At 51.5% G+C, this 24,934-nt stretch overlaps 1 protein-coding gene and 1 long non-coding RNA gene across 2 annotated transcripts; one reads left to right on the top strand and one right to left on the bottom strand.

The window, feature by feature from the left end:
* LOC115307881 lies at positions 1-723 on the top strand. The gene is made up of 3 exons (XR_003916241.1): positions 1-52; positions 129-283; positions 415-723. It is a non-coding gene; the product is annotated as an uncharacterized LOC115307881 (long non-coding RNA).
* Positions 724-2,415: 1,692 nt separating this feature from the next.
* Positions 2,416-18,173, bottom strand: TMPRSS9 (transmembrane serine protease 9). The gene is made up of 18 exons (XM_029963938.1): positions 18,038-18,173; positions 15,994-16,121; positions 15,464-15,531; positions 14,867-15,042; positions 13,718-13,762; positions 12,604-12,775; positions 12,113-12,387; positions 11,824-11,960; positions 10,323-10,635; positions 9,320-9,491; positions 7,314-7,585; positions 6,492-6,628; positions 5,580-5,937; positions 5,375-5,491; positions 4,548-4,719; positions 3,958-4,223; positions 3,293-3,429; positions 2,416-2,822 (listed from the first exon to the last, which is right to left on the bottom strand). The coding sequence occupies exons 1-18, from the start codon at positions 18,171-18,173 to the stop codon at positions 2,661-2,663; spliced, it is 3,243 nt and encodes a 1,080-aa protein (XP_029819798.1). The 3' UTR covers positions 2,416-2,660.
* Positions 18,174-24,934: the final 6,761 nt, after the last annotated feature.

The raw sequence follows: 24,934 nt of genomic DNA on the forward strand, positions 1-24,934 counted from the left end.
CTTTCGGAAGTGCATCGGGAAGCCCGGCGGCTCCCTGGACAACTCGGAGCAGGTGAGGGCGGGCGGGAGGACCGCGGACCCGCGGTGTCCGCGCCCGGGGCGGCCGCTGAGGCTTTCGTGTCCCGCAGAAGTGCATCGCCATGTGCATGGACCGGTACATGGACTCCTGGAACACGGTTTCCCGAGCCTACAATTCCCGGCTGCAGCGGGAGAGAGCCAACATGTGATGATGCGTTCCGGGCCAGGAGGGACCATGTGGGGAAGGGACGAGCGGCCAGTCCAGGTGGTTGGGGGTGAATCCTGCTGCCTTCCCAGCCCCTGCCGTGGCAGAGCAATAAACCCTCGCTAAACCTTTTGCATCCATTGGCCTTTATTAGCACCAGCCCCAGGAGCGAGTGATTTTTTTTTTTCCAGCCTTGAGAGCCACCATGAGCTGCTTGATTTACTTCTTGCCCTTCCCAACCGTCCAGACTGGCCAAGGCATTATAGCACTTGATAAATCCCTGCTGAAAGGGCTGCGAGAGGCAAGGAGCCTTCTGTGGAAAAGAGGGGCCAAGCCAAGCCAGCAACACAGTCCCTTTGCCTGGGATTCCAGCATGGACCCAGCCATCAGGTAGTTACCCAGTCCTTTTTCATCAGTAGAAAAGCTGCCATAATATTCTCCACATGCCACCTGGACTCTTTCTTCCCTTGTATCTGTGTATCTCTGTGTGGGGCTCACTTTGGGCTTTGACTTAGCACAAGCACAGTGTTGGGGAAAAGGTTGCAGCACAGCCTTGCAAATAGTTGTGCCAGCACAGCTGGGGGATGGACAGGGTTGGGAAGTGGATGGATTAATTTCTTTACAGAATAAAGTACTCGGGTTCATTTCTTTATAGAATAAAGTGTGTTGTGTTGCTGTGATACTCTCTGACTTCTGGTTTGGCTCTGGCACAGACGTTCCATCTTTGAGCCTACCTTCTAGGCATCATTTTTTTGAGGGAGGTGCATGTCTGCAACAGAGAACTGTGGGTCTGCTTTGGTGCTCAACTCTGTATTACACACTTCTCCTGGAAAGCTGGGTTTGTGCTGTATAGTCAGCAGTGGGTACAGCAGCTGCAAGAGGAGAACATTGGAGATTAACAGTGCCTGGGTCTCTAGAGAGAGGTTTTTTGAAATCCCTCCTTTTGGAGATCTGCATTTTATAAAAGATTTCATTGTTTGCTGGGACATGGAGACAGATGAAGGATGTTGTCTCCATACCTGCTGGGACATTCAAAGGGATGTGCCAGAACCTGATTTCATTTAATCTCCCAGTGTGGTGGCTTCTATAAAGGGACTAAAGTGTTCTTACACAAGGTAAAGTGAGGAGATAATTGGGTATTTGAACTTGCTGAAACTGGAGTTTCCCTTCCAGATTGTCAGAATGACTACTTGAAAATAAAGTGCTTTCAGCCGTGTTTGCTTAGGGGCCTTTTTACTTTTATTTATGGCTGTATGAATTTTATGGCACTGGCTGTGCAGCAGTCCCATCCCACTTCATTCATGGGACCATCCCACAAGTGTTGCAGCCATGGATCTGAACCCATGTGGAGCTCAGCCATGCCTGGAAGCCAGGTCTCCCACCTTGCTGGTGCTCTGGCTGGGAAGGTGGTGGATCTCACTGCCAGCTGGGTTGAGACAGAAGAAACCTCTTGCTATGCCCAAATGCAGAGCTTAAGCACCAAAAATGAGGAAGGGGTCTGGGGTACGAGCAGCTGTTCAGTTTTGGTGGCTGAATCTATGGGGAGATGTCTGAGTCTGCCCAAGACTTGGCACATGAGCAGTTTTTTTCTTATGAACAGAGTTGTCTGCCTGTCATATGCTGGCTGGTGGGACCTGATGAAGGAGTTATATCCTTGCACCCTATGTCAGCACTTTGAATTTTTCCCACCTAGCTTAACCAGAGCAGTGGTCTGTATGACCATGCCTTAATCAGTTTAATCACCTGTTCCCTGGTGCAAAAGGGGCTGGGGGGAGGTTGGGTGGGTGGGGGTGTATGGAGTGTGTAGAGAAGCCTGTCTTGATCCTCTAGTACAGATCAGGGCCTTTGCAGTCTGAACTCCAAGCGTTTCAGTCCTGTCTTCTCTTGGGATCAAATGGTGAGCCAGAAGGTCATCACTGAGCTCTCAGGCACTGAGTGAAAACAGCAGCACACCCTTCCCAAAAGCCACTGCACAGCACAACAGCTCCATCAAGGCACTGAGGTCTGAGGCTTCTGCAAGGGCATAACTTTGGGCTGGGACGAAGTTCACCAGTCTCTTGGCTTGGCTTTGGGATGACAGCTCACAGGCAGAGGTCAGCCAGACTCCATGAATATCTGCCAGATGTTTCGGGCACCCCTCCAACTAGAAAGGTCATGTTTTAATGCGTAGGATGTTTGGCCAGGTCTTAAGTTGGGACAGGCCTCATTTATTTATGGAAAATGTCTAGAATTTGTACCTTTCTATGCAAAGCAGTTATCAAATGCCCTGGTGTGTCACAACCAGCGGGTCACACAGCACTGGCATGTGCTTAATACCTGCAAGGCCATCTTCACCCCTTTGCAACATCACAAAAATGTACAACAGCTGAGGGATTAGTGCCTCCTCTGGCAGTTACTCCTCTCATTCGTTGCCTTCCCTGAGTGGTGAAATGCAGTTTCAGAGCTTGAGGTTCTGCGCAATCCAGCCCTGGACAGCTGTGACTTTGGTGTAGACACCAGGGAAGTATGGCCTGGCACAGCCATAGCCCCAGCTTGTGATTCCTGCTAGAAACCACTTCCCTGAGGGTTCTTTACATGCCAGGGGCCCGCCTGCATCGCCCTGCAGAGAGAGGAAAAGGGTACAGTATCAAGCCAGAGGCAGCCCAGCTCCCCCAGCTTTGAGATGTTCTTTCTCTCTGGGACATGGGCATTTGCTCTCCTGCTCCCCACTTCCCCAGGAGCCACATTCCAAGCTAGAGGACTGCTCAGTGATGTGCCTGCATGAACAATGTGAGGTTGGGGTTCTGGAACGTGGAAGAGTGTGTTTGGAGGTACAATAGGATCATGGAATAGGCTCCAAGGTATCCCCGTGGTCCTTTGCTTGGTGTTACCTCTCTGTGTTTCCCTGACCTGTCATGGGTTGGTGTATGCATGAGGTGTATGCAGGATGGACGTGGATAAAGGCAACAGCCATGGTGGATGGACAGACAGCTGAGCTGGGGGAGGCAGGGCCCTCCTGAGGGAATATAGCCTGGGGACTTGGCACGAGCTTGCTCTGTCCCAGCCGCAGTGTTTGCTGCTCTCACTCACTGAACAGCTGTCGACGGTGCCCTGTGGGAAACCAGCACACACCATCCTGCTGCTGATCTGGACAGGGTAGAAGTTTTTGCAGGCCTGGTCTCCGATCATGTTCACTGCTGCTTTTTGCAGATGCTTTGACATGAGACCTGAGGAGACAAGTATTGATGTTAAAGGGGTGCAGAGCACGTGAGAAGCAGAAGCGTGTGTAGCAGTGGGGGCTCTGCAGCCTTACTTGCTGGCCAGAGGGAGAGACCTGCTCTGGGAAAGTCAGTCAGGCCTGGTTCCTCCCCAGCAGAGCAAGCACAGAAAGGTCCCTTGAGTGTGTACTTTGTCCAGCAGCTCAGCTGACCAGATACAAATGGCACTGGGTCCTTGTGCTGCAGGAGCAGAGCTGGAGCAGCTGCTGTGGGGATGGGGAGTGTAGTGGCTGCCATGTAGAAAGCTTGGGAAGGCTCCAAGAGGGCAGAGGTGTGGCTAAATGGACGAGTACAGTGCACGGTGGCAGGGGAGGAGATGGTAGTGATACCAGGCCTTGCCCAGCTTGGTGTTCCCTGCAGGGTCCGGCCTGGCCTGGGGAGTGCTTGGGACAGTGGTGTTTGGAACTGTAGGTGTTGAAGTGTGCAAGGTGGCCACTGTGGCCATCATGGATGTGAGGGGGCCCTCTCAACCAGTACCTCCTTCCTTCGTGGAGCCCCAGCCTGTGATGAAGCATCTGGCCCCTTCATGGAAGATGTGAGAACTGTCTGGGAGACATATCGGTCTGATGGTGTTGCTGAACTTGACAGGTGTGCTCAGCTCTAGCAGTGCCACATCATAGTCCAGGCTGTAGATGTTGTAAAAAGGGTGCTTGTAGATACGGAATATTTTCTCCATTTTGCCATCGATGCCACTCAGGAAGGGTGTTCCTAGAAAGGCCACCCACATTTTGGGGTCACTGTAACTGCAGAAAGACAGCAAACCTGGCTGTTAGGAGCACGGCCTCGCAAGGAGGGCCATTCCTCCTCTTGTGGGGCTGGGATGCACTATGGCCACACCTTGTGAGGGCAGGGCCCCTGTCTCCAGCACACTGGGCACACCCAGGTTTTGCTCCACTCATTCTTCTCCCCACTTACCTGCAGGGGCACACCTGTGATAGGGACCGTGTGCCTCTCACGGGGCACAGCATCCCAGCCACGGTGCTGGACTGCCAGGGAGGGCAAGGCAGGTGGGCTGATGGGACTGGGGCCAAGAGCCAGCTGGCTTCATTAGCCCACCCCAGACTTACATGTCAAAGCAGTGAGCTGCAGAGAGCAGCCAGCGGTCGGCAATGAGGACAGCCCCGCACTTGTGCTCCTTCCGCCGCAGCCACAGGCTGACTTGCCAGGGCCACTCCCCTCGAGCTGCACTGCTGCCACCCACGATCTTGCTGAAGGCCACAGCAGTTGTTTGGCCACAGTCTGGGACAGAGGAAGAAGCACCATGGTTTTAAATGAACATAAGTGAAAAGTGGTGTCTGCCTGCCTTCCACAGCCCCTGCCGTGGGACAGCCTTCTGGGGGGGGGGTGTGTGCACAGGGCAGCAGGATGTGATGGATTCCATTCACCCAGCTGAAGCAAGGCTTGGCAGACAGGGTATGGTTTGTGAAATTGTTATCACAGATCACACCTGCCAGGGCTGTGGTATGTGAGGAGGGAACATTCGGATAGACTGGCTGAGCTATCACACAGCAAGGAATGTGCAGACCAAGGAGCAGTCCCAGGGATGACAAGACATTTTCTGGGCTGCCATGTTGTGCAGAGTTGTCTTGCCACCTTTGTGCTACCAGACTGGCTGGCCAGAAGGCTGGTGTGCTGGAAATGGTTTCTAATATTTGTAGCAGAGGAAAAGGGGCCACATCATCTGGCAGAAAATTTGGACCCTGCTCATCCAGCTTTATCTTGGTTTAGATTCTGGCAGAATAAGTAGGACCTGGACTACAGTGGGCTGGCCCAGGCCCCCAGTGTCCAGTGTGGGGCCCAGGACAGCCAGTGTGGATGTGGTGGGTTGCACTGGGGAGTCTGGGCCGTGCAGACCAGGGCTGGCAGCAGCCACGGGCTGCAGAGCAGGACTCACCGCAGTTGCGCTCGTCGAAGCCGTTGCTGCAGTCCACAACACCATCACATTCAGGGTTTTCTTTTCCAATACACACCTTGCTGGAACACTTGAAGGTGAAGCTGGTACAAGGCACCACTGGAAGGGAAAAACCCATGGCCTGCTCAGTACTCCCTGTGATGGAGGCCTCCTACCAACATGTCAGTACATCTGTCATCAGTGTTACCTGGGGCTTGGGTGGGCTTGGCAGGTTCAGTTGTTCTCAGAGCTTCAGAGTTTTCACTCGTGTTTGTGCTCATCTTTGTTCCCAGGGTGGTTCTGCTGGTTGGACCTGCAGCTGTTGTGCTGGGCTGGGTGAGGATGGCTGTGCTGGAAGTTCTGGTGATGGCTGAACTGGAAGGAATGCCTGTGCCAGGACTGGGCAACTGTGAGATGGTGTCCAGGATCCAGTCTGTGAGTTTGGTAACTCTGGAGTACACACCAGGTTTCATAGCCTGGGCACAACCATATCCCCAGCTCACAATGCCAGCCAGGTAAAACACTCCTGGGGTCACCTCACAGGCCAAGGGCCCACCTGAATCTCCCTGCAGAAGAAGCAAGGCAATGGCTGCTCAGTACAGTCTCCCCCAGACAGGTCTACATGGAGCTGCCCCTCAGCCACACCAGGAGCATTTAGCTACCCCCAACTCTTCTTTCTTCAGCCTTGGGTCTGTCTGCTGCCATGCAGTGTGTGTGCAAGGCACGAGTCAGACACTGAAGGTGGGGTCAGTGGCTCAACCTGGCTGCACAGATACGAGTGGCATTTGTCCTGAAAGTTCATAGCTCCTGTCAGCACCGCTCCACAGCCACCACCAACTGCCCAGGTCTCACTGCCACTGGAGGAGACCTGCTTCATCCAGCATTCATCTGGCCAGACACAGCAGTGGGATGTTGGTTTAAGTCGTTCTCAGCTTGGTGGAGCTTTATACAGTTTTCTAAATCTCCAAGGTAGCGTGCTGGGTTTTTTGTGCTAAGGTGTACATGAATTGCACAGCCTGGCCACAGCAGCCTCAGTAAATATTTCACAAGGACCAGCTGAAGGCAGAGTTAGCCCAGCTTTCTGAACAGTCCACAGAGTAGAGAAATCCCACACTCTTACCTGGCATGAGTCTACCATCCCCTCCAGGAAGCCAGCACAGATCATTCGGTCAGTGAGGGAGAAGTTGTAGAGGAAGTCACAGGTGTTCTGGTCTATGATGGCCACAGAGGCTTTCTGCAGGATCTCGGGCTTGGTGGCTGCATGAAAAACATGGGATTAATGAGTGCAGCAGAGGAAAGTGGGAACTAATGAATTTTAGACTGACAACGCAAATTTTGGGAGAACAGGCTCTAATCCCACATGAGAATTGAGTCCTATATGACCTATTTTCTCAGCAGCCTTGAAGCTTCCTGGCTCGCCCCAGGGTGCAGTTCTGTGTCTGTGCTAAGGATCCTGCACCCAGCTGTGTCCTGTGGTCCTGACAGCTTGTGGGTTCCTGGTCAGCTGGGCTTCTTTGGTAGCACACGTGCCACTCTCAGGCCTTCTCCCTGCAGTGGGATCTTTGCTTTTTCCAATTGCTTGGAACATCTCTGTGACTGAGCGTGGCTGCTGTGGCTGACATACCATCCTGCCAGAGCTGCAGCAGGCCCTGAGCCAGTGCCTGACTCTTGCTTGGCATGGCAGAGCTACTGAGAGGAGCCCAGCAGGTTTCTCCTGGTTCCCACCAAGCTGCTCTCTCAATTTTCGTGTTTGCTGGTGACTCCTAAATAACTGTGGTTTAAGGTAATGCTCTGTGTGCCTTTGTTCTTGCTTATTCTTGTGTTTCTGTCAGTTCCTGACTGTCCCCATTGCTGTCCCCTGTCCTGGACTGTGGGTCACAGTGGCACAGGCTTTGCTGCTCAGGGTGTCACTGCCCCAGGGCACATCAGCATCACTGCTTACCATTCCCTTCCTGGAGGTCTCCCCACCCAGAAATGAGGCATTTCTTGCCAACAGGAAACTTCTGTGCAGCAAGTGGGAGGCACAGAGGCTGGATGTATTTGTTGAAGACAAGAGGCCTTGCCAGCTCCAGTACAGCCACATCAAAGTCCAGAATCATGGGGCTGAAGAGGGGGTGTGGGATCACTCTTGTTACATTGACTTTCACTGCATTCTCGTCTGTTCCATTTAGTGATGTTGTTCCCATGTAGGCTTCGATCTCTTCTGGATTTGTCCTGCAAATACATAATTCTAAACATGCATGCTCACACACAGATGATTGCAGACAGTTTTACAGGATCAGCACACAGCAGAGCAGCCCTACTAAGTCAGGCCCAAAGAACAGTTGCCAGCAGTGGCAGCTGTTGGATATCTCCTGAAAGCAAATGAACATGTAGTAATAATCCTCTCCTTACCTCCAGAAATTTATGATTTCAGGACTGTTCTGGTACACAGGTTGTGTCTCTGTATTCAGTAGGTCTTGATGGATTTGGGGGTTTTATTTGGATTTTTCTAAAGTTGTGTTTTATTTATTTTTTTTTCACCCTATGTGAATTTTAAATATTCAGCTTAATGACATTTATTAAGAACTGCTTCCTTTTGTTTGTTTTCCACCTGCTTTTGGTGGGTTTGACTCTTAAAAAAAGAGTCAAAAGGCATCCCCTAATTGTACCCTTCATCATTGCACAGTCCCATCACACTTTCCCTTCCCACCAGTTGTTTTTTTCCCAGGTCTAGTCTGATCTGTTGTGCCTTGCTGGTTATGATGCTGTTCCACACCCAGCTCATCCCCAAGCCTTGTGTTCACGTTCACACAGTGTTACTCCAGCCCTGTGTGGAGGTTGGTGTGCTGTGGATTACCACCAACCTCCTGCTCATCTCCCTCGTTCTTCTGACTGTTACTGCATTCCTGTGCTCTTTAACCACCCCTGCCCACAGCACTGCTGCTCTCAGGGGAGTATCTGAATGTTTCTGACCTCTTATTTTGAATGGCAACACTCAGATGGAGATGGATGGAGATAGCTGATGGAGACCCACCCTTGTCCACAGACAGACAGCACTGCTGGTTTTGCTGTGTGCCTCATTTCACACCTTACATTTCACTCACTGCTTTATTGCCCAGCTGTTTAATGCATGAGATTGTCTTGAACTCCTTCTCAGTTAGTTCCCCACCCTTTCTGCCTTCAGGAATTTATTCCTGACAAACGTTATCCTCTTGCTACTCATTTCTTTATCTAGGCTGCTTACAAATCTGGGCTTAGGCTCTTGCAGAACAGAACACACCATTTTCCCTTTACCAGCTGACCACGTGTCTCTATTTTGTATATTACAGACAATTTTTAAGGTTAAATTTATTAAAGAAACTCTTGTGGCATCTGTCCTTTTCCACCCCCTCTTAGATGTGTTGTCCTTGCTCCCTGCCCAAGCTGGGGTAACTGTCAGAGGACAGAAATTGTGTGAACAATTTCTATTGCATTTCTGAGACTTTTCCCTTGGCATGGCTGGGTGCAGACAGTAAAAAATACTATGCCACTAAAATGGCTACAAGAGCTAAGTTAGAACAAAGGTGGATTCATGCCACATGCCAAGGAGGAGTTCTGGCAGGTGAATAAAGTTTTCTCATCTCCTATGACCACCTGTTGTGATCCAATTAGCAGTGGACAGCAAAGTATGTTTTCCTTATGTATCCAATGTAGTGTGAACAAGAACTAAGCGTCATGACCACTATATAAACTGTCTTTCTTCTAATAAAGCTGACATTTTGCTGACCATAATGGTCTGTGAGCATTATGTTCATGCCTCTCCACTGGTAGGTAACCCCTCTCTGCATCATCCCAACCTCCCCACAAAACCCCTTTTACTGTGACTCTCTAGTTATAGCAAAAATTAATGTCTTGTTTTGTGGCTCCAGTGCCACGCTGTGGTTTTGGCAGCACAGCTCTGTGGGGAAGGGCAGGGATGGCTCTCACTCGTTGAAGCAGTGAGCTGCCGACAGCAGCCAGCGGTCCCCGATGACGGTGGCTCCACAGAAGTGCCTCGAGTCCTCTTTCAGGCTGACTTGCCAGGGGATCTCTCCTCTGGAAGCATCTGTTCCTCCCACGATCTTGCTGGGTTTAGAGAACCCAGGTCGTCCTCCACACTCTGAGCAAAGTCAAAGCATGACTTGTGAGTACTCCAAGCAGAAGACAAGGAAGGAGAGACACTTGCTCTCTCTAACCAGTAAGTCTGAGCAGGGACAGGTCAGGGCTGAGGTGTGAGGATCTACCCAAGCCCTGTCTGCTGATCATGGCAGGGCCTGATGGTGGCTGTTTTCATCTGGGCTTTCACACTAACTGCTGTTCTGCATCTTGCTCTTGGCACATCCTCAATCCTGGGCCTTTCTCAAAGGCAGAGTAATCAGCAGCTCTGTGCCTCTTAGCCTTGCCATTACAGATAAAAACTTAATCCTAAATGTAGAAAAACACATTACATCTGCATCTCCCTGCAGAGCTGCTGGGGGCTCTTGGAGCAGACAGGTCATCCTACAGACACCTGCCCTCCTTCCCTGCAGGGAGGAGATCTGTGTCTGCTGTGAAGGTGCAGCCACCAGCTTTGAGCTGTGGGGAGATCCACAGGTGGCAAACAAAAGTCAGTGGTCAACAGGTTAAATACTGTCAGACACTGCTGTGCCTTAGTGCCCTGTCCTGGACTTGCTGGAGCAGATGAGTCACTCAGATGAGATTGCACAGTCAGTCATACAGGCAAAGGAGCTGCATGGAACTGCACAGGTACTGAGTGACTTTGCCAGGCTGCTCTGGTCTGAGCTGGGACAGCCACACAGTGTCACATGTGCCTTGGCCTTAGTCCTTAGGCAAGGGTTGTGGGGCTCACCCTACAGAAAGTCAGCTCAGCTCAGCAAAAGAAGGAACCTGGCATCTGGAGCTGTATCTGCCACTCTTCCTGCCAAGGTGCACCACTCATGGGTGCTCATACCTTGTGGTCTCCCTGCAGTCACTGGCCTGCTGGCAGCTGGGGCTGGTGAGGTGGTGGGGGTTCCTCTGGTGGTGTTGAGCTCTTCAGCACTGACCTCATTACTGTTGATACTGGAGTGTATTGGAGGGGCAATGTGGGCTGTGGAGCTGGGGAAGGCAGAAATAGCATCCAAGATCCAGTCTCTGAGTTTGGTAACACGTGTGTAAACCCCAGGCCTCCTGGCTTCAGCACATCCAATCCCCCAGCTCACGATTCCCGCCAGGAAAAACCTGCCAGATGGTTCTTGGCAAACCAAGGGCCCACCAGAGTCACCCTGCAAGAGAAGCCAGATGGTGAGCTCTCCCTGGGGATGCACTGAGCTCTCCCTGGCCACCTTCAGCATCCCTCTGCCAGCTGGGGTCTCTCTGTCCCTCTGTATCTCATCTCACTTCATATTTGCTCCAACCTAGTGATGACTGGAGCATCTCCTGTGTTGGCCTTTGGCTGCTCCTCCATGTGGGCACACTGTCCTTCTATTAAGTAGTAGCCTTGTGCCATTGATATGCCAGAAGAGCACAGGGACATCCTCTATAAAATAAAGGGTTTAACATTTCTACTGATTTAATCATTCATTAAATTGTTGCTCTTAAAGGTTAAGCCCAGCAGCCTGTACACAGACAGATGATGGGTGTTCATACACAGCCCAGGGTGACCATGCTAATCTTTGCATCAGCTTTTCTTGATTTGGCCTGTGGTTCCCTGGTCAATTCTTTGTTATTGTGGGGCCCTGAGAGTGTCACTGATGGACATGTGGTGTCTGTGAAGCTGGCAGTGCCTTCTGGGGGTGACACTGCTCTAGATCAATAATGAATAACCAGACGGGTCATGTTGCTCATCCACCCTTGGATCTTCCATTGTAGGCCCCTTCTCTGGTGTTTGTGTTGTATTTGGTCCAGGAATATGAAGCACTACCACCAGAGCAGTGCAGTTTTGCTCAGCTGGTGGCTGCAGGTTTGAATAGCTCTGCCAAGCCACAGGGACAGCCCTGGAAATCACAGTCCTCCCCCCACATCACAGTTCTCCTCTCTCCACTGTGAAAGGCAGGACTGTCTCCAGGTGCCTACTTGCAGTTCCAGGCTGCATAAAGGCTAACTAAAGAAAACACTCTTTTGTTCACCAAAAACTGTTGTGTATATTTTAGTTTCCAGTGCTGCCCTTTGCCATCTGGATTTTGATCCAAGGGCCCGCCTGGTACATTGGTAGGACCAGCCCTGGTTACAGCTCAGGAAGTAGAGAAAAATAGTTAATTATCCAAAAGACTAAGCAGCAGTGCCCTCCTCTAAGCACTAGAGAACATCCTCATTTGTGCAGTCCCTGAGCTTGGGTCCAAGGCACAGCCTCAAACCTCAGGGGGGAACCATGACCACAGTGTCAGATCTGCTTCTTGAAGTGTCCCTTGGTGCATACTGAGAGGAAAAGACTTCTGTGGGGAGCTGTGCCAGCTTCCCTGAGCAAAGCTTACCTGGCAGGAGTCAACCTTCCCCTCCAGGTAGCCAGCACACATCATCCTGTCTGTGAGGACGTGGCTGTAGAGGCTGGAGCACAGGTTCTGGTCCAGCAGCTCCACTGTTGCTTTCTGCAGGAACTCGGGTTTCACCACTGAACAAGAAAGACACGACTGAGCTCAGCTCAGGGAGCCCTGCAGGGGACCAGCAGCCCCAGGTACAGCCACCCCAGCTGCCCTGAGTTCCCCTCCCTGGGGCCTCCTGCCCCACACACACCCCACCTGCTCCCTGCCCCGCTCTGCTTACAGAAATCCTCCTTGAGGTAGCCCCAGCCAGAGATGAGGCACTTCTGGCTGGTTGGGAAGTGATGGCCTGCGTCTGGCAGGCACACGGGCTGGATGTACTTGGTGAAGGTGACAGGTCTCTTGAGCTCCAGCACAGCCACATCATAGTCAGCTGTGTCAGCATTGTAGGAGGGGTGTGGGATGATCTGTGCAATGTCCATTTTCACTGTGCTGCTGTCGGAGCCTCTGAGGGAGGTGGTCCCTGTGTAAGCTGCCCACATGGCTGGGTCCTGAAACCTGGAGGAGGCATGGCAGGGACTGTGTGAGCCTGCAGGCACAGCACTGTCCTGCAAACCCCAGCTGCCTCCTGCCCATCCTGCCATCCACTGTGGGAGTGATGGACACTCCCCATGCTCCCCGTGAGGGAAACCAGGCGTGATGGGGCAGTGTGGGGCAGAGATGGCAGGTTTGGAAAGGAGAGGGAGGGAGGGAGATGGTGTGACCAGAACTTACTCAGCAAAGCAATGAGCAGCAGACACCAGCCACTTCTCCGTGAGGATTGCAGCACCACAGAAGTGCTCGTTGTTCTCTCGCAGGCTGACCTGCCATGGGAACTCCCCTCTGGACGCCTCTGAACCTCCAACTATCCTGCTGGCAGTCTGCATGGCAGGGCGGCTCCCACAGTCTGAAAGGGATGAGACAACCAGTGCATCAGGATCCTGCCTCTGTGCCCCAGCACCACGGACTTGGGGGCAAGTGGGAGAAGCTGCTTCAGCTTCATGCTGCTCCCAGCACATGCTCAAACAACAGGACAATGCCTGGGATGTCACAGGGCAGGCTTGGAAAGAGCACTGCAAAGCACTGGCCCATCACAGCATCCTCTCTGAAACTCTTTTAGAGCGAGAAATTCTGGGGAGAAGCATCTTGACTAGTTCAACAATCTCAGCCACTGCCTCATGATGTGCTCCCAGCAGCTCATGGGTGTTGTCCATCATGTGGCCCATGTGGCTCTTGTCCATCATGCCAGGTCACCAGGAAGGTGTCCCTTATCACAGTTGGTGATGGGACCAAGGTGTTTCTCAGGGCCCAGCTCCCCTCATCCTCACACAGGCATCTTCTATTGGCTTGAAAAGTCATGCTGTGTCCTTGACTCTCCTCAGTGCCTGGAAGCCAGTGGTGTCACCCCTGTCACAGTCTGCAGCAGTGCACTGTGGCCTGTCCCCCACTGTCCAGGAGACCTGCTGTGAGAGACTCAGCACAGCCCTTCCCTCAGAGCCATCAGCACACCCTGTCTGCCTGTCACAGTTCTTTCCACACGCAGTGGGTGTTGCAGCAGGTGACTGTGTCTCCAGGGCAGCTCCCTGGGGACAGCAGGGCTTGAGTCATTCCTGTCTTCTGCAGCCCACCCAGCAGCTCTGCCCTGGTGTCCCCAGGGGCAGCCACCACGGGGCAGTGTCCTTGTCACTCTGCTCCCCGGCAGGGCTGGAGCAGAGCAGAGCTGCAGCTCTTGCTGAGCTTGCAGGGCCCTGGGCCACCAGGTTATGGACAAGATATCTGCATCCAGGCTGCTGGTGAGGAGGGGGAGGCTGCAGAGTGCAGGTTGCTCTTCCTGCTGCCTGGCTCTTACCTGATTTCAGTCCAGATCTGTGGGGAGAAGAAACCTTGCTGGGACCTGTGACAAAGCAGAAGGAATAGGAATCAAAAAGGGCAGCCCAGGAGCTTTGGGGACTGTGCTGTTCCCAGACTGGGGCTGCTGCAGGCTTTGCTGCATCATCTTCTCCTGCCTTTCCCTGCCCCATGGCCAGTGTGAGCTCCTGGCCTGGGTCCCTGCTGGGGAACCCTGCTCAGCCATGGGACAGGGGAGGAGCAGCCACCTACAGCTCTGCGGGCTTTGGGTGATTCCTGGTACAGGGATGAATTCCCAAAAGCAGTGAGCTGCCTCCTGGGAGCAGACTCCAGGTCTGAACCTATGCAGGACTGTTGCCTAAAGCCAAGGGGAGTCTGTGCACCCTCCACCTGGGCTGCACAAGGCTCCTGAAGATCCAGGGATCCTGCCCATTGTGGCAGAGGGAGCTGCAGAGGAGCCCACACCTTCATGTTTCCCAGGCATATATTTTTTTAAATCTGCTGGACCTGAAGTCCTACAGTCACAGGCAACTCCACAGTCGCTGAAGGGAAGGAGAATTTCTTGTCAGGTGGTTTCAGAGAGTAATTCAAATATGAGAAATATCTACCTAAGCTGTAATTATTGCTACAACTCCAAGGGCTGCCTAAGGACTGCTGTGCACTTGCAGGTACAGACAGCTCAGCAATTAGCCTCCCAGAGCTCAATCCCCTGTCCCTTAGGCTGGTTCTGGCTGCTGCAAGAAAAGCCAAAGAAACTGCAATTTATACTTTAGGCTCTGTAGTTGCTGTGAGCCCCTCAAGCTGCTCTTGCAGGGCAGAGCAGCAGGACAGCATTAGTGCTGGAGAGGTATTTGGGTACCCCACAAATGTTTGTTGAGCAGCAGGCAAGACCTAGGCTGGTCTCTGCTGCTGTGCAGTGAAGCTGGGAGCCAGGCAGGGCATTCCATTGTTTTGTTGGGTGCCTGGCAGCACCCCCATTTCCAGCACTGCTGCTGGGCATGAAGCCTTGACTGCACATCCAGAGCTGAAGCCCTGCAACAGTTTGGCTCTCTGAGACACAGGTGGTGGCTTTGCTGTGTGACCCTGGGTGGCAGCAGCCCCAGCACTGGGCACCCTGCTCTGCCTGCCTGGCAGGGTGGGAGGGCTGTACCTGCGAGAGAAGCTGAGGAGATGGTCCCGTAGGCAGCCAGGGACAGACCCTGCCTGCGCAGGGCAGCTGCCAGCCCCTGCCTCAGAGCTTCCTCCTCCAAGGCAGAGCTCAGGGGCTGGGAGTCCTGGGGGGCGAAGGAGAGGCGGAAATGGACGATCACACTCGAGTTTCCATTCCTGCTGGGAGACAGGGAATCAATGGGGACATTAATTCTCCACAATCAGCACAGCCTCCTGTGCTCGCTGCCTACAGGGAACTGAAGGGAAACAAAACTGACTCTTAATAATGTGATTCTTAATAACTTAAGGTTTTCCTGGAGATGTTCTCTGGGTTGAAATGGTCATTTGTGGGTTTTTTTGGCCCAAAGCTGTGGTTGAACAAACCACATCCCTCTGCCTTTCTGACTGTGCTTCCAAATGAAAGAATCCAGAACACTGCTGCAGTCCCAGAAGAAAATCCAGCCTTGATCAAAAACCAGGTTCTCTTTGTACTGGTTTTGAACAACAGCACAGCTGTGAGCTCACCTTCTTGGTAAGGCCTGTCAGAATGCCCTGAACATGAGCTGCAGAGTCTGCAGGGACAGCTGCCCACACTCACCTATAGCCCAGGATAGTGCAACCGGTGCAGCTCCAGTCCAGCTGGGAGTCCTGCAGACTGGACAGAAACTGCAAAGCAAAGAGGGATGGTCACACACTTACTGCACAGAAGACCCCAGGGAGGTGGGACTAGATTATGCCTGGGATTTAGCAGGGAGCTGGAGCTGCTGAAGCATCTTCTCTTGCCTCTGCAAGCAGCAGAAGCAGCCACGTCCAGCTCATGTCTAACCCTTTTCCCACCCTGGCTCAGGGCATGAGGCAGTACATCCCCTTTTTATGCTTTCCTACCTCTTTTGCAAGGAGCAGGTGTGAGCACACACCTCCCACACCACAAATGCCTCTCAGGGCCCTGACAGGGCCTCTCAAAGTGCAGCTCAGTCCCACAGTGTACCCTGCTGATGTTTAAGAAGTCCTAGTTTCCCTCCTGCCCTTGGCATCCAGATTCTGCTGAATGAGGACACTCAAGCTTGGCCCTGGTGAAGCACCACAGTATTTCCCAAGTATTTTCTTGGAAAGCCCAGATCAACTCACCAGCCTCTCAAGAGCAGGTGTCAGCACCCTGTAGTACTCTGAGCTCTCCGTCTTCAAGCTGCTGTTGAACATGATTCCTTGCAGCTCCACTGTGTGCTCAAAGCTGGTCTCTCCTGGGGGATAGCAGGCTGCCAGAGAGGGACAGTGTCTGTCAGAGGCAGCTTTCCTCACTGCTCTGGAACATGGATCTCATCATGTCCTTTAAACCCCCTGGGTGTGGCAGTGACTGTCTCTGACCACCCTGGCTGCCTCGGGGGTGCCCCACGACCACACTGGGATACCCTGCACACCTGCAGGAACAGCATTTGGCACTGAACTAGTTTGAACTTGAAAATGGTGGATTTTTGTCAAGCCTGAAACAGAAGTTCATGAACAGATGGGTACAGCCTGGCAATCCCAGATTGGCCCTGTCCTTGCAGAAACAGGCTGGGGAAAGGTTTGCTGGGTACTGAAGCCAGCTCAGAAAGGACTGTCCAGGTGGGATCTGTCAGTCCTTTCTGGGGTGCTGGCCTCAGGTGGCATCTGCCATGGGACACCAGAAGCAGCAGGAGGGAGGAGGGAGAGGCAAGGAGATGGTGGTTGTGCTCTGGAGTGGGACAGTAAAACAGGCAATGGTCGGTGGCTGCAAGGGGTTGTGATAGGTGATGGCAGGGGTGGTGAGGTACAGTGACAGGAAATTTGGGAGTCACAGAGAGAGATCAGAGGATAGAATAATTGAATCATGGAATCATTTATGTTGGAAAAGGCCTCTGAGATCATTGAGTCCAATCATTCCACCAGCACTGCCTAGCCCTCCACTAAACCATGTCCCCAAGTGCCACATCTACACCTTTTAAATCCCCATGGGGATGGTGACTCCACCCTGGGCAACCTGTGCCAGGGCTGGATAACCCTTTCAGTGAAGGGGTTTTCCCTAATATACAATCTGGTGCAACTTGAGATCATCTCCTCTGGTCCTGTCCCTTGTTTCCTGTGAGCAGAGCCCAACCCCTACCTGGCTGCACATTCCTGTCAGGGAGTTGTGGAGAGTGAGCAGGTTCCCCCTGAGCCCCCTTTTCTCCAGGCTGAGCCCCCCCAGCTCCCTCAGCTGCTCCTCATCAGACTTGTGCTCCAGACCCTTCCCCAGCTCCGTTCCCTTCCCTGGACACTCTCCAGCCCCTCAGTGTCTTGTCATGAGGGACCAAAAACTGACCCCAGGGTTTGAGGTGGTGCCTCAGCAGTGCCAGCACAGGGGACAGTCACTGCCCTGGTCCTGCTGGACACACTGTGGCTGGTACAAGCCAGATGCCAGGGGCATTCTTGGCCACCTGGGCACACCTGGCTCATGTTCAGTCACTGTCAACCAGCACCCCCAGGCCCTTCTCCACCAGGCAGTTTTCTGGCAGGACCTGGCACTTTGCCTTGTTGGCCCTCACACCACTGGCCTTGGCCCATCAATCCAGCCTGCCCAGTTGCCTCTCTGGAGCCTTCCTGCCCTCCAGCAAATCAACACTCCCATCCAGCTTGGTGTCATCTGTGAACTGACTGAGGGTGCCCTCGATCCCCTCATCAACATAATTGATAAAGATATAAAACAGGGCTGGCTCTGGGGAACACCACTGGTTACCAGCCCCCAGATGGATGTAACTCCATTCACCACCAGGCAGACACTGAAGAGGCACCTGAGCAAGCCACGAGCAGCCAGTTTCTCCAGGAGAGTGTGGTGGGAAACAGTGCAGAAGGCTTTACTGAAGTTGGGGTACACTGTATACACAGCCTTTCCCATATCTACTAGGTGGGTCACCTTGTCATAGGAGGAGATCAGGTTGGTCAAGTAGGACAGGAATAGAGCACATGTGTCATGAGACACTGAAGATGAAGTGCTCCAAAGTCACATATTGAGAACAAGAGTTGACTACAGCCCCTGTTTGTGTGTGTACATGCAGGAACTTGATCCCATTTTGTCTTCAGCGGGAGGATTTGGAGGATTTTTGCCATGAGCAGTGCAGACCACTTCTCTTTTGGAGCTGATAAACTGAAAGAATGTACCCAGCTGCACACTCACCCAGCAGGATCCCCAGGCAGAGAGCTGTGGCACTGCCAGCCACAGCAGTGGCAGCAGCAACCTTCCAACAGCAGCCTCTCAGTCTCCTTCCCTGAGTGCCTTGTCCTGGCACTTGTCCTGGCTTTATCTGGTCCATGCTTTTTAAGCAGCTCTACAGATTAAAAAGAAGAAGAGGAAAAGTATAAGTGAGATGAAACGTGTCATGCTGGCCGTGGTTACCCCAGGAGCTTCAAACATCACCACGAGATGGGCACACACTGCACTCAGGATGCACTCTTCATGCACTGAAGATGCCCAGATGGGATATGGTGCTCCAAAGGAGATCTCAAAAATGCCAAAAATAGAACAGTTATCTTGCTTTTTTTTTTTTCTTCTGGTCTGCAGCCTTGCTGGTACAAGTCAACCTGCATTTGGCCTTTATTTGGCCAACATCAACAACTGGGTTTCAGCAGGAATGAAATAGCCTGGGATATCCACTGTGATTCCAGCAGTCATTCAGACAGGCTGGTTTTTGCAACAAGCCTGGTGAGACAAGGAGAGGCACTGATTTCCTGTGGCCCTAAAATATATTAAATAACTGGATTAATATTTCTCCCTCGTAGGCAGGAAGAAGACACGTAACCCTTCCCTTCAGACTGGGCAGGATAAAGGCTGTCTCAGACAATTTGTTTTGTCAGACTGGAAATCCACAGAAGTCTGACCTTGGCCAAAGGTCCAGAGTTACTCAGCTTCAGAGTGAGTTCTTCGAGGACTCAATCTCTAGAGGCTGGGAAACTTCAGGTTTACAGGTGACACCAGAAGGGCCTTGGCAAGGCACAATCTTCTCTCAAACTTACTCTACCTTGATCCTGACAGCACCAAGAGCATAAAACCCACCCAGCTCTTCCATCCTCAGCTGCAAAGTGTGTCCTGCCAAGGGACATCTCCCCTGGTCACCTCCTACCCGCTCAGAAGGTGCTGTGAGAGGTTGGGCTGCCACCGCAGCGATTCACTGCTGCTGTAAGTCAGGCTGTGACTTCGGGGAACCTGCAGAGGAACAGCCCTTTCTAATGTAAATGCAGCCAGCAATGAAAGGAAGAGGGGAAGAAAGGCACCCAGGACACGGAGCAGCAGCTCCCCGTTTCAGAGGAGCTTTTCAGTGTTTTCCAAGAGGCGTCAGCAGCTCTTTAAACTGAAGCTTCTAGATAAGAGATTTTAAAAGGTCACTTCTTTGTGAGGCAACAAACAGAGGGAAAGGGGAGAGGAAGGGAGAGTCTGTCCAAGATCCCTCTTTTTTTTTTCTAGCAGACCTCCAAATATTCTTTTTCAGCTGTCACTGAGCCTGGCACAGATAGGCACTGTGGCCCCTGGTTCCTCTAACAATATCTCCATTTGACAATTCAGCTCTGGCTAAGAGGAGACAGGTAGGGAACATTCTTCTAGTGGTTCTTGTGACCTGAATACATACAGATGAGGGATCCCTCCTCCACTCTTTTCAGTAGGTTTTAGAGCCACTGCCTCTCTTGTAGTGTGCTGAATGTGGGACCTCAGAAATCTAGTCCAGGTCTGCTGACCAGACCATCAATGGACCTCAAAGGTAGGACAGCTGCATCTGAGAAAAAAATCAACACCACAGACAAAACTGGCTCTGGCTGGGTGTTTTTTTAACAATACAGTCTTGGCTGCATATAAAAGTCATATTACAATAACAGGCACTTGGAACCCTAGAAAGAAGTTTATATTAGTGATTGCAGAGGCATTTTAACTGGAAAAAATAAGAGTATTTAGAGAGCATTTTACTTCACAAAACAATCAAAACTTGTCTTTGCTCTCCCTTTTAGCATAAGGAAAGTTTACTTTCTTTTGTTGTGAGTGGTGTGAGTTAAAAAAAATAAAAGGACATATAAATGTAGAGCCCATTTTGTAAGAGTGAAGTAGAGATTGTAATTCTTTTACTGAAAATAATAAGGACTAATCTGTAAATACATAATGGAGATCTGTAGCAAGGAGCTACACACAGTGAAAAACACTGTGGCATAAAATCAGAGGAGCAAAAAGTAAATTTTTTTGGTGGGGCAGAAACTAGGAAAGTATTAACAGTCAGAGGAGCACGAGTTTCCAGTAGGAATTTTGAGAAAAAAATGATTTTTCTGTCAGCTCATAAATTGAGTGATTATAAAATACGATGCCCCCGACAGCAGGGGGTGGGGAACTCTGACCTAAGAGTCTTTCCACTGCTCCATTTTAGCAGGGAAGGCACATCTGATGTGCTGCAGAGAGTCAGCAAGAGCTGTTCTGTGACTGTCACCATCCCCCGAGGACCTGCTGCCATGCTGGGAGGTGGCAGCCCCGGGTTTTGTTTTCTCTGTAGGAGCCTGGACTTTGCTCTAGGGCAGCCTTGAATCATCCCATAGGATTTCCTTGGAAGACATATTTTATTTCTCAGCAGGTTCAGATAGGTAAATTACAAAACATTAAGTAATACTGTAAAAATATTCATTTATCCAATCAGCCAAACTGTCACTAACACCCAACTCTTCTCATCAAAGAGGACAAGCAGCACATGTGTGTGTGTGTGTGAGCACACATGGGTGTGTGAGAGCCCACATGAGTGCCTGAGAGCATGCATGTGCAGTGTGTTGGGGGCACATCACGTGCAGGAGTGACAAGGGGACAAGGCAGGGCCACCCAAGGAGGGCCACCCCTCTTGCCTGTCCCTGCTGGGCACTGATCCAGCCTCACCCTGGGAGGTGTCTCTGTTTCACTCAGGTGATCCCAGGCCATGCACACCTGCAGGACTGGCCCAGAGCACAGTTCATCTGTTCAGCATAAATTGTGCTGGCTCCTGTTGTCAGGCAGGAACTGCCTTCTTGCAAAATGCACCAGCTCCCAGGGCTGCAGCACCACAGTGGTGTCCCAGTACCCTGCTTGTGACTGCCCAGCAAAAGGGGCTGGTTTTCCTCATTTACCTTCCCATTCCCCAGCCTCTTCCCTTCCACTACTTGGTGTTTCTCATCCTTCACTTCACTGTGTCTTCCCCTTCATGTCTTCGCCTCCTGAGTCTTTTCCTTCTGCCTTCCCAGCCCTCTCCAGCCCTCAGCCTCTCTCCCTTCAGAGACTCCTGTCTCACACTGCACTGCCCCAGGCTCCCTCCAGCTTCTCCCCTTCCCAGTCTGTCAGCCCCTATCACAGCCCTCGACCACAGGGACACGAGCTGAGCCCCCTCTCTGAACTGCTGGCCAGAGGAAAGACAGACAGGAAAGAACCAGTGGTGACCGTGTCTTCAAAAGTCAACTTTTATCTGCATTTACAGATAACAAATACAAGGAGACCCCCATGTCCCCTGATGGTGAATTTGGGCTGCTCTAGGATCTTTGTGCTTCGTTTCTGTATTCCAGATGATTTTTTTGGGATGGTTTTCTCCCAGACTGTGATTATAGAGGGCAGCAAATATGCTGCAACCATTCGAGTAACCAAGTGTTAATAAAGGCATTTGGTTTATCCCACGGTGGGGCAGTGTGACTCTCAGCACAGCAACACTGTGTCTGCTGAGCCTCCAGGAACAGGGGTTGTAAAACTGTGTCATGGCCTGAGGTCACGCCTGTGAGTCCTCACCCAGACAGAGCCTTTGCAAAATGTGGCACAGATATGAAAAATATGCGACTTGCTGGAGGCAGAACACAAGCCCAGCAGCAGATCTACCTGCAGCCTCAGCAAATAATGAGCCTGTGGCCAAAGGCAAGTGAAGGACTACTGATTTTATCAGCAAGATAAGACTTGGGGCACTTCAGAGGAGGAACACAGTAGAAGCAGACTATTTCTCCAGAAGGAGGTAGCCCAAAATGAGTAAGCAGACTCCAGCCTGCCTCATTTGGTGGGTTCACCACATCTGTGTCACCAAACCATGAGCTTGAGCAGGAGAGAGAAGATGGTCATTTGCTGTAAGTGAAAGCAGAAGCATGACCAGGGGAGGTGAGAGATGTGGGTGTGCAAACAGGTCTGCTGGCAGAGCGTGGTGGTGGGAACAGCCAATCCCAGTTAAAATGGGGTCAAAACCTTGTGATTTTTTCCTTACAGTTGGGAATTTATGTGTATAGAAATGGGGCTCACTTGTGGCACCAGCTACTGAGAGAAGGAAGGTAGGATACCTTCCTAGGGGAGTGGATTTATAACCAGCAGTACCTGTTGGGTGGTGGTGCAGTGCAAGGACATGTCAGTCTGGAGAGGCCAAGAACCATGTGCCAGTTCCCCCTTATGGCTCAGGGGTCCCTCAGAGCCACTCTGGGAGTGGGGCTCCAGAGAAGGGAGGTTGGAATTCATTCCAACACTGTTGTTTCCTGGTGTCTTCCCTTAAACCTTCCGAAGAGATGATGCTATGCCATAAAAAGAAAGTTGAACAGATACAGGACAGAGCTCTCAGCATCAACCCCACCCCCATGACCAGCAGACACAGGTTTGGCTAACGTGGCCTTTTTGTTTCGTGTGCCATGGATGTCACTGGCCACCACACTGGTTCCTTGGGCCACCCAACACTGCATGTCTTTAATCCTTTTGCTTTAACCCATCTCCAGTTTCTGTAATGGACACGTAGAACTGTGCACGGCCCCATCTCTGTAGGTTAACATTCAGAGGGGGTTGTGCTGCATTTGAAAGGCTGCACCCTGCTTTCAAGCAGAAAGAAACACTGTCACCTAAGAGGCTGCAGGCTCTGGACTGAGGACAGCTCATGGGCCTGCAAGTGAGCAAATCTGAAAGTCCCTACTCACCTGCTGCCCTCTCCTTGGAGGTGCCTCTGGTTCAGCTGTAGTCCTGCTCTCAGCAAGCCCAGTGACACTGTGCTGGCCTTGTTTATTGTCCCTCTTGGTCTGCAAATGTCTCTCAATTTACAAGTAAGAAGATCCTCTTCCTGCCTGCCAGCTCAGCAGCCCCAGCTGGGGCATGACAGACAGGCTGGGCTCCCTGGTGCTGGTATTATCACTGGTAACAAAGGCTCTAACATCACTTCCACCTTGGAGACACTCAGCCCTGAGCTCTCCCTTTGGTAACAGAGTACTGAACGGATTTGTGCCTGCAATTACTTCTTAAACTTTTAGCCGTGGATTACACAATAAAATAAAGGCAACTCTCCTGCCCCCTCACTGTGCTGGATTGAAAACTCGGTGCAGATAGTAAATACTGAATGCACATGGGGAGTATCCAGTAAGTCAGGAAGCCTATGTTTGTCTGGGTACTTTTCACAGGAGGAGCACTATATAATTTGATACTTTTCAGCTCATGAATGGCCAGGAAAAACTCACATGCTTAACTCATGGCATCTCCTTTAGGGACATCCACTCCCTTGGACACTGTGTCTGGCCCAGTGCAAAGGCTGTGGAAGGAATCCTGGTCCCAATGAAGTCAGTGGACAATACTGGGACCAGAGGATCTTCAAGGAACAGGGGCTAAACTTGATGTCTTCATTTTGCAGATAGGCACATTTTATTCTTTCTTACCAGCTGACATGAATTAAAAGCAATGTGTACATTACATTTTTACCTAGCTTCAGCTGTTCCTGCAGGTTGACAGGTAGGCATCAGTGTTCATGGGCACAAAACCCCCACGCTACCCTGAAACCAGTCATCTGCAATGCATGTTCCCTCAAAGGGAGAGATCACAGAGAGAAACCAGCCAGTGATGAAAGATATCAGTCAAGCAGGGAACTCACAGCACCTGAGTCAATGGGATTTTTGTCATTAACCTCAGAGGCTGCAGAATGAAACTCTGCATGTATCAATACACAACAGTGTCACTGCTGAACTCCAGAGCTGGGGCTGTGACCATGCACAGCTTTGGGCCAGCCCTCCTGTCTGAGACCATCCCCAGGCAGAGGCTGCAGGGTGTTGCCCACATGGACAGCCCAAATCCTGCACTGGGCTGTGTTGCCTTGCTTGGCACCTCACCCACAGGGACCCCTTGAACAGGGTACAGGGGCTTTGCTGGGCTCCCTGCAGACCAGCCTCACTTGGCAGACAAGTGGGTGCAAAGCAGGGCGACTCTCAAGCCCTTTCCTTCAACCGTGGGAACAAAGCACCATCCAGCTGCAGAAACACTTATTTGAGCTCAGATAATGGTGCTGTTCCCAGCCCATGGAGGTTGCTTACAGCATTTAGGTCTGCATTAGTGCCAAAGCTTTTTGTTTCCCATAAGCTACCCTGAACTTTCTTTCTAGAATATTTCATAATTTGCTACAGCTTTTAAATAATATAGACCATTCCCTGCATTTGTTTTCCAAAGTGCTAAAGAAAATAAAATGTTTCTCCTTAACCAGTACTTTTGGACAAGAGGGTCTAGAGGTCACTCTCCACTAAGGTTCATCCATTAGGTCCCACATGTGTTTGCTGATTAACAGACAGAAGATGAAATGTCCTTCAGAAACACACAGCTGGCAGAAGGGTTCAGCTTCCACAGACATTCAGTGGGGAGCCCATTTCTGTGGCCAGTGGGTTCCTTTGGTCCCAGGAGCAGAAAAAATTCCCCTCCACTCATTTGTGCAAAGTGGTCCCAACCTCCCCTGAATCATGTTAGTGTTACACGGAATTGAAAACCACTAAAAAGCACTTCAGCATCACATTATAAAAACTACTGAGCCTTAAGCAAGCAGGCTTATGTGCTGAGGAAGCACAGAAGTCGTTTCCCTCTCTTACTTTCAATACGAGGTGAGCTTAGCTGCTTTCCCCACAGGCAATGAATTCACAAACCAGCTGTTTCCTCAGAACCAGCAGAGCAAGAGGGATTTCCCCGAGCACGGGGGGAAACCCAGCAGGAGAAGCAGCTTCAGACTCCTGCTTGTCTGGAAATCTGCGGGCGCAGGCAGCAAAGCTGCTTGACCCTGATGGAGAAGCGAGGAGGAGGAGAAGAAGGACAAGAAGGAAGAGGAGG

This window comes from Manacus vitellinus, unplaced genomic scaffold (assembly GCF_001715985.3).
Source record: "Manacus vitellinus isolate BGI_N305 unplaced genomic scaffold, ASM171598v3 scaffold_64_pilon, whole genome shotgun sequence".
Lineage (NCBI taxonomy): Eukaryota > Metazoa > Chordata > Aves > Passeriformes > Pipridae > Manacus > Manacus vitellinus.

Coding starts and splice junctions, on each gene's coding strand:
- TMPRSS9 (XM_029963938.1), bottom strand. CDS start 18,173: ATGGACCAGATAAAGCCAGGACAAGTGCCAGGACAAGGCACTCAGGGA. Junction 15,043..15,463: donor TGCACTATCCTGGGCTATAG/GTGAGTGTGGGC, acceptor GTCTCCCAGCAG/GAATGGAAACTCGAGTGTGA. Junction 5,938..6,491: donor GGATGGTAGACTCATGCCAG/GTAAGAGTGTGG, acceptor CTTCTTCTGCAG/GGAGATTCAGGTGGGCCCTT.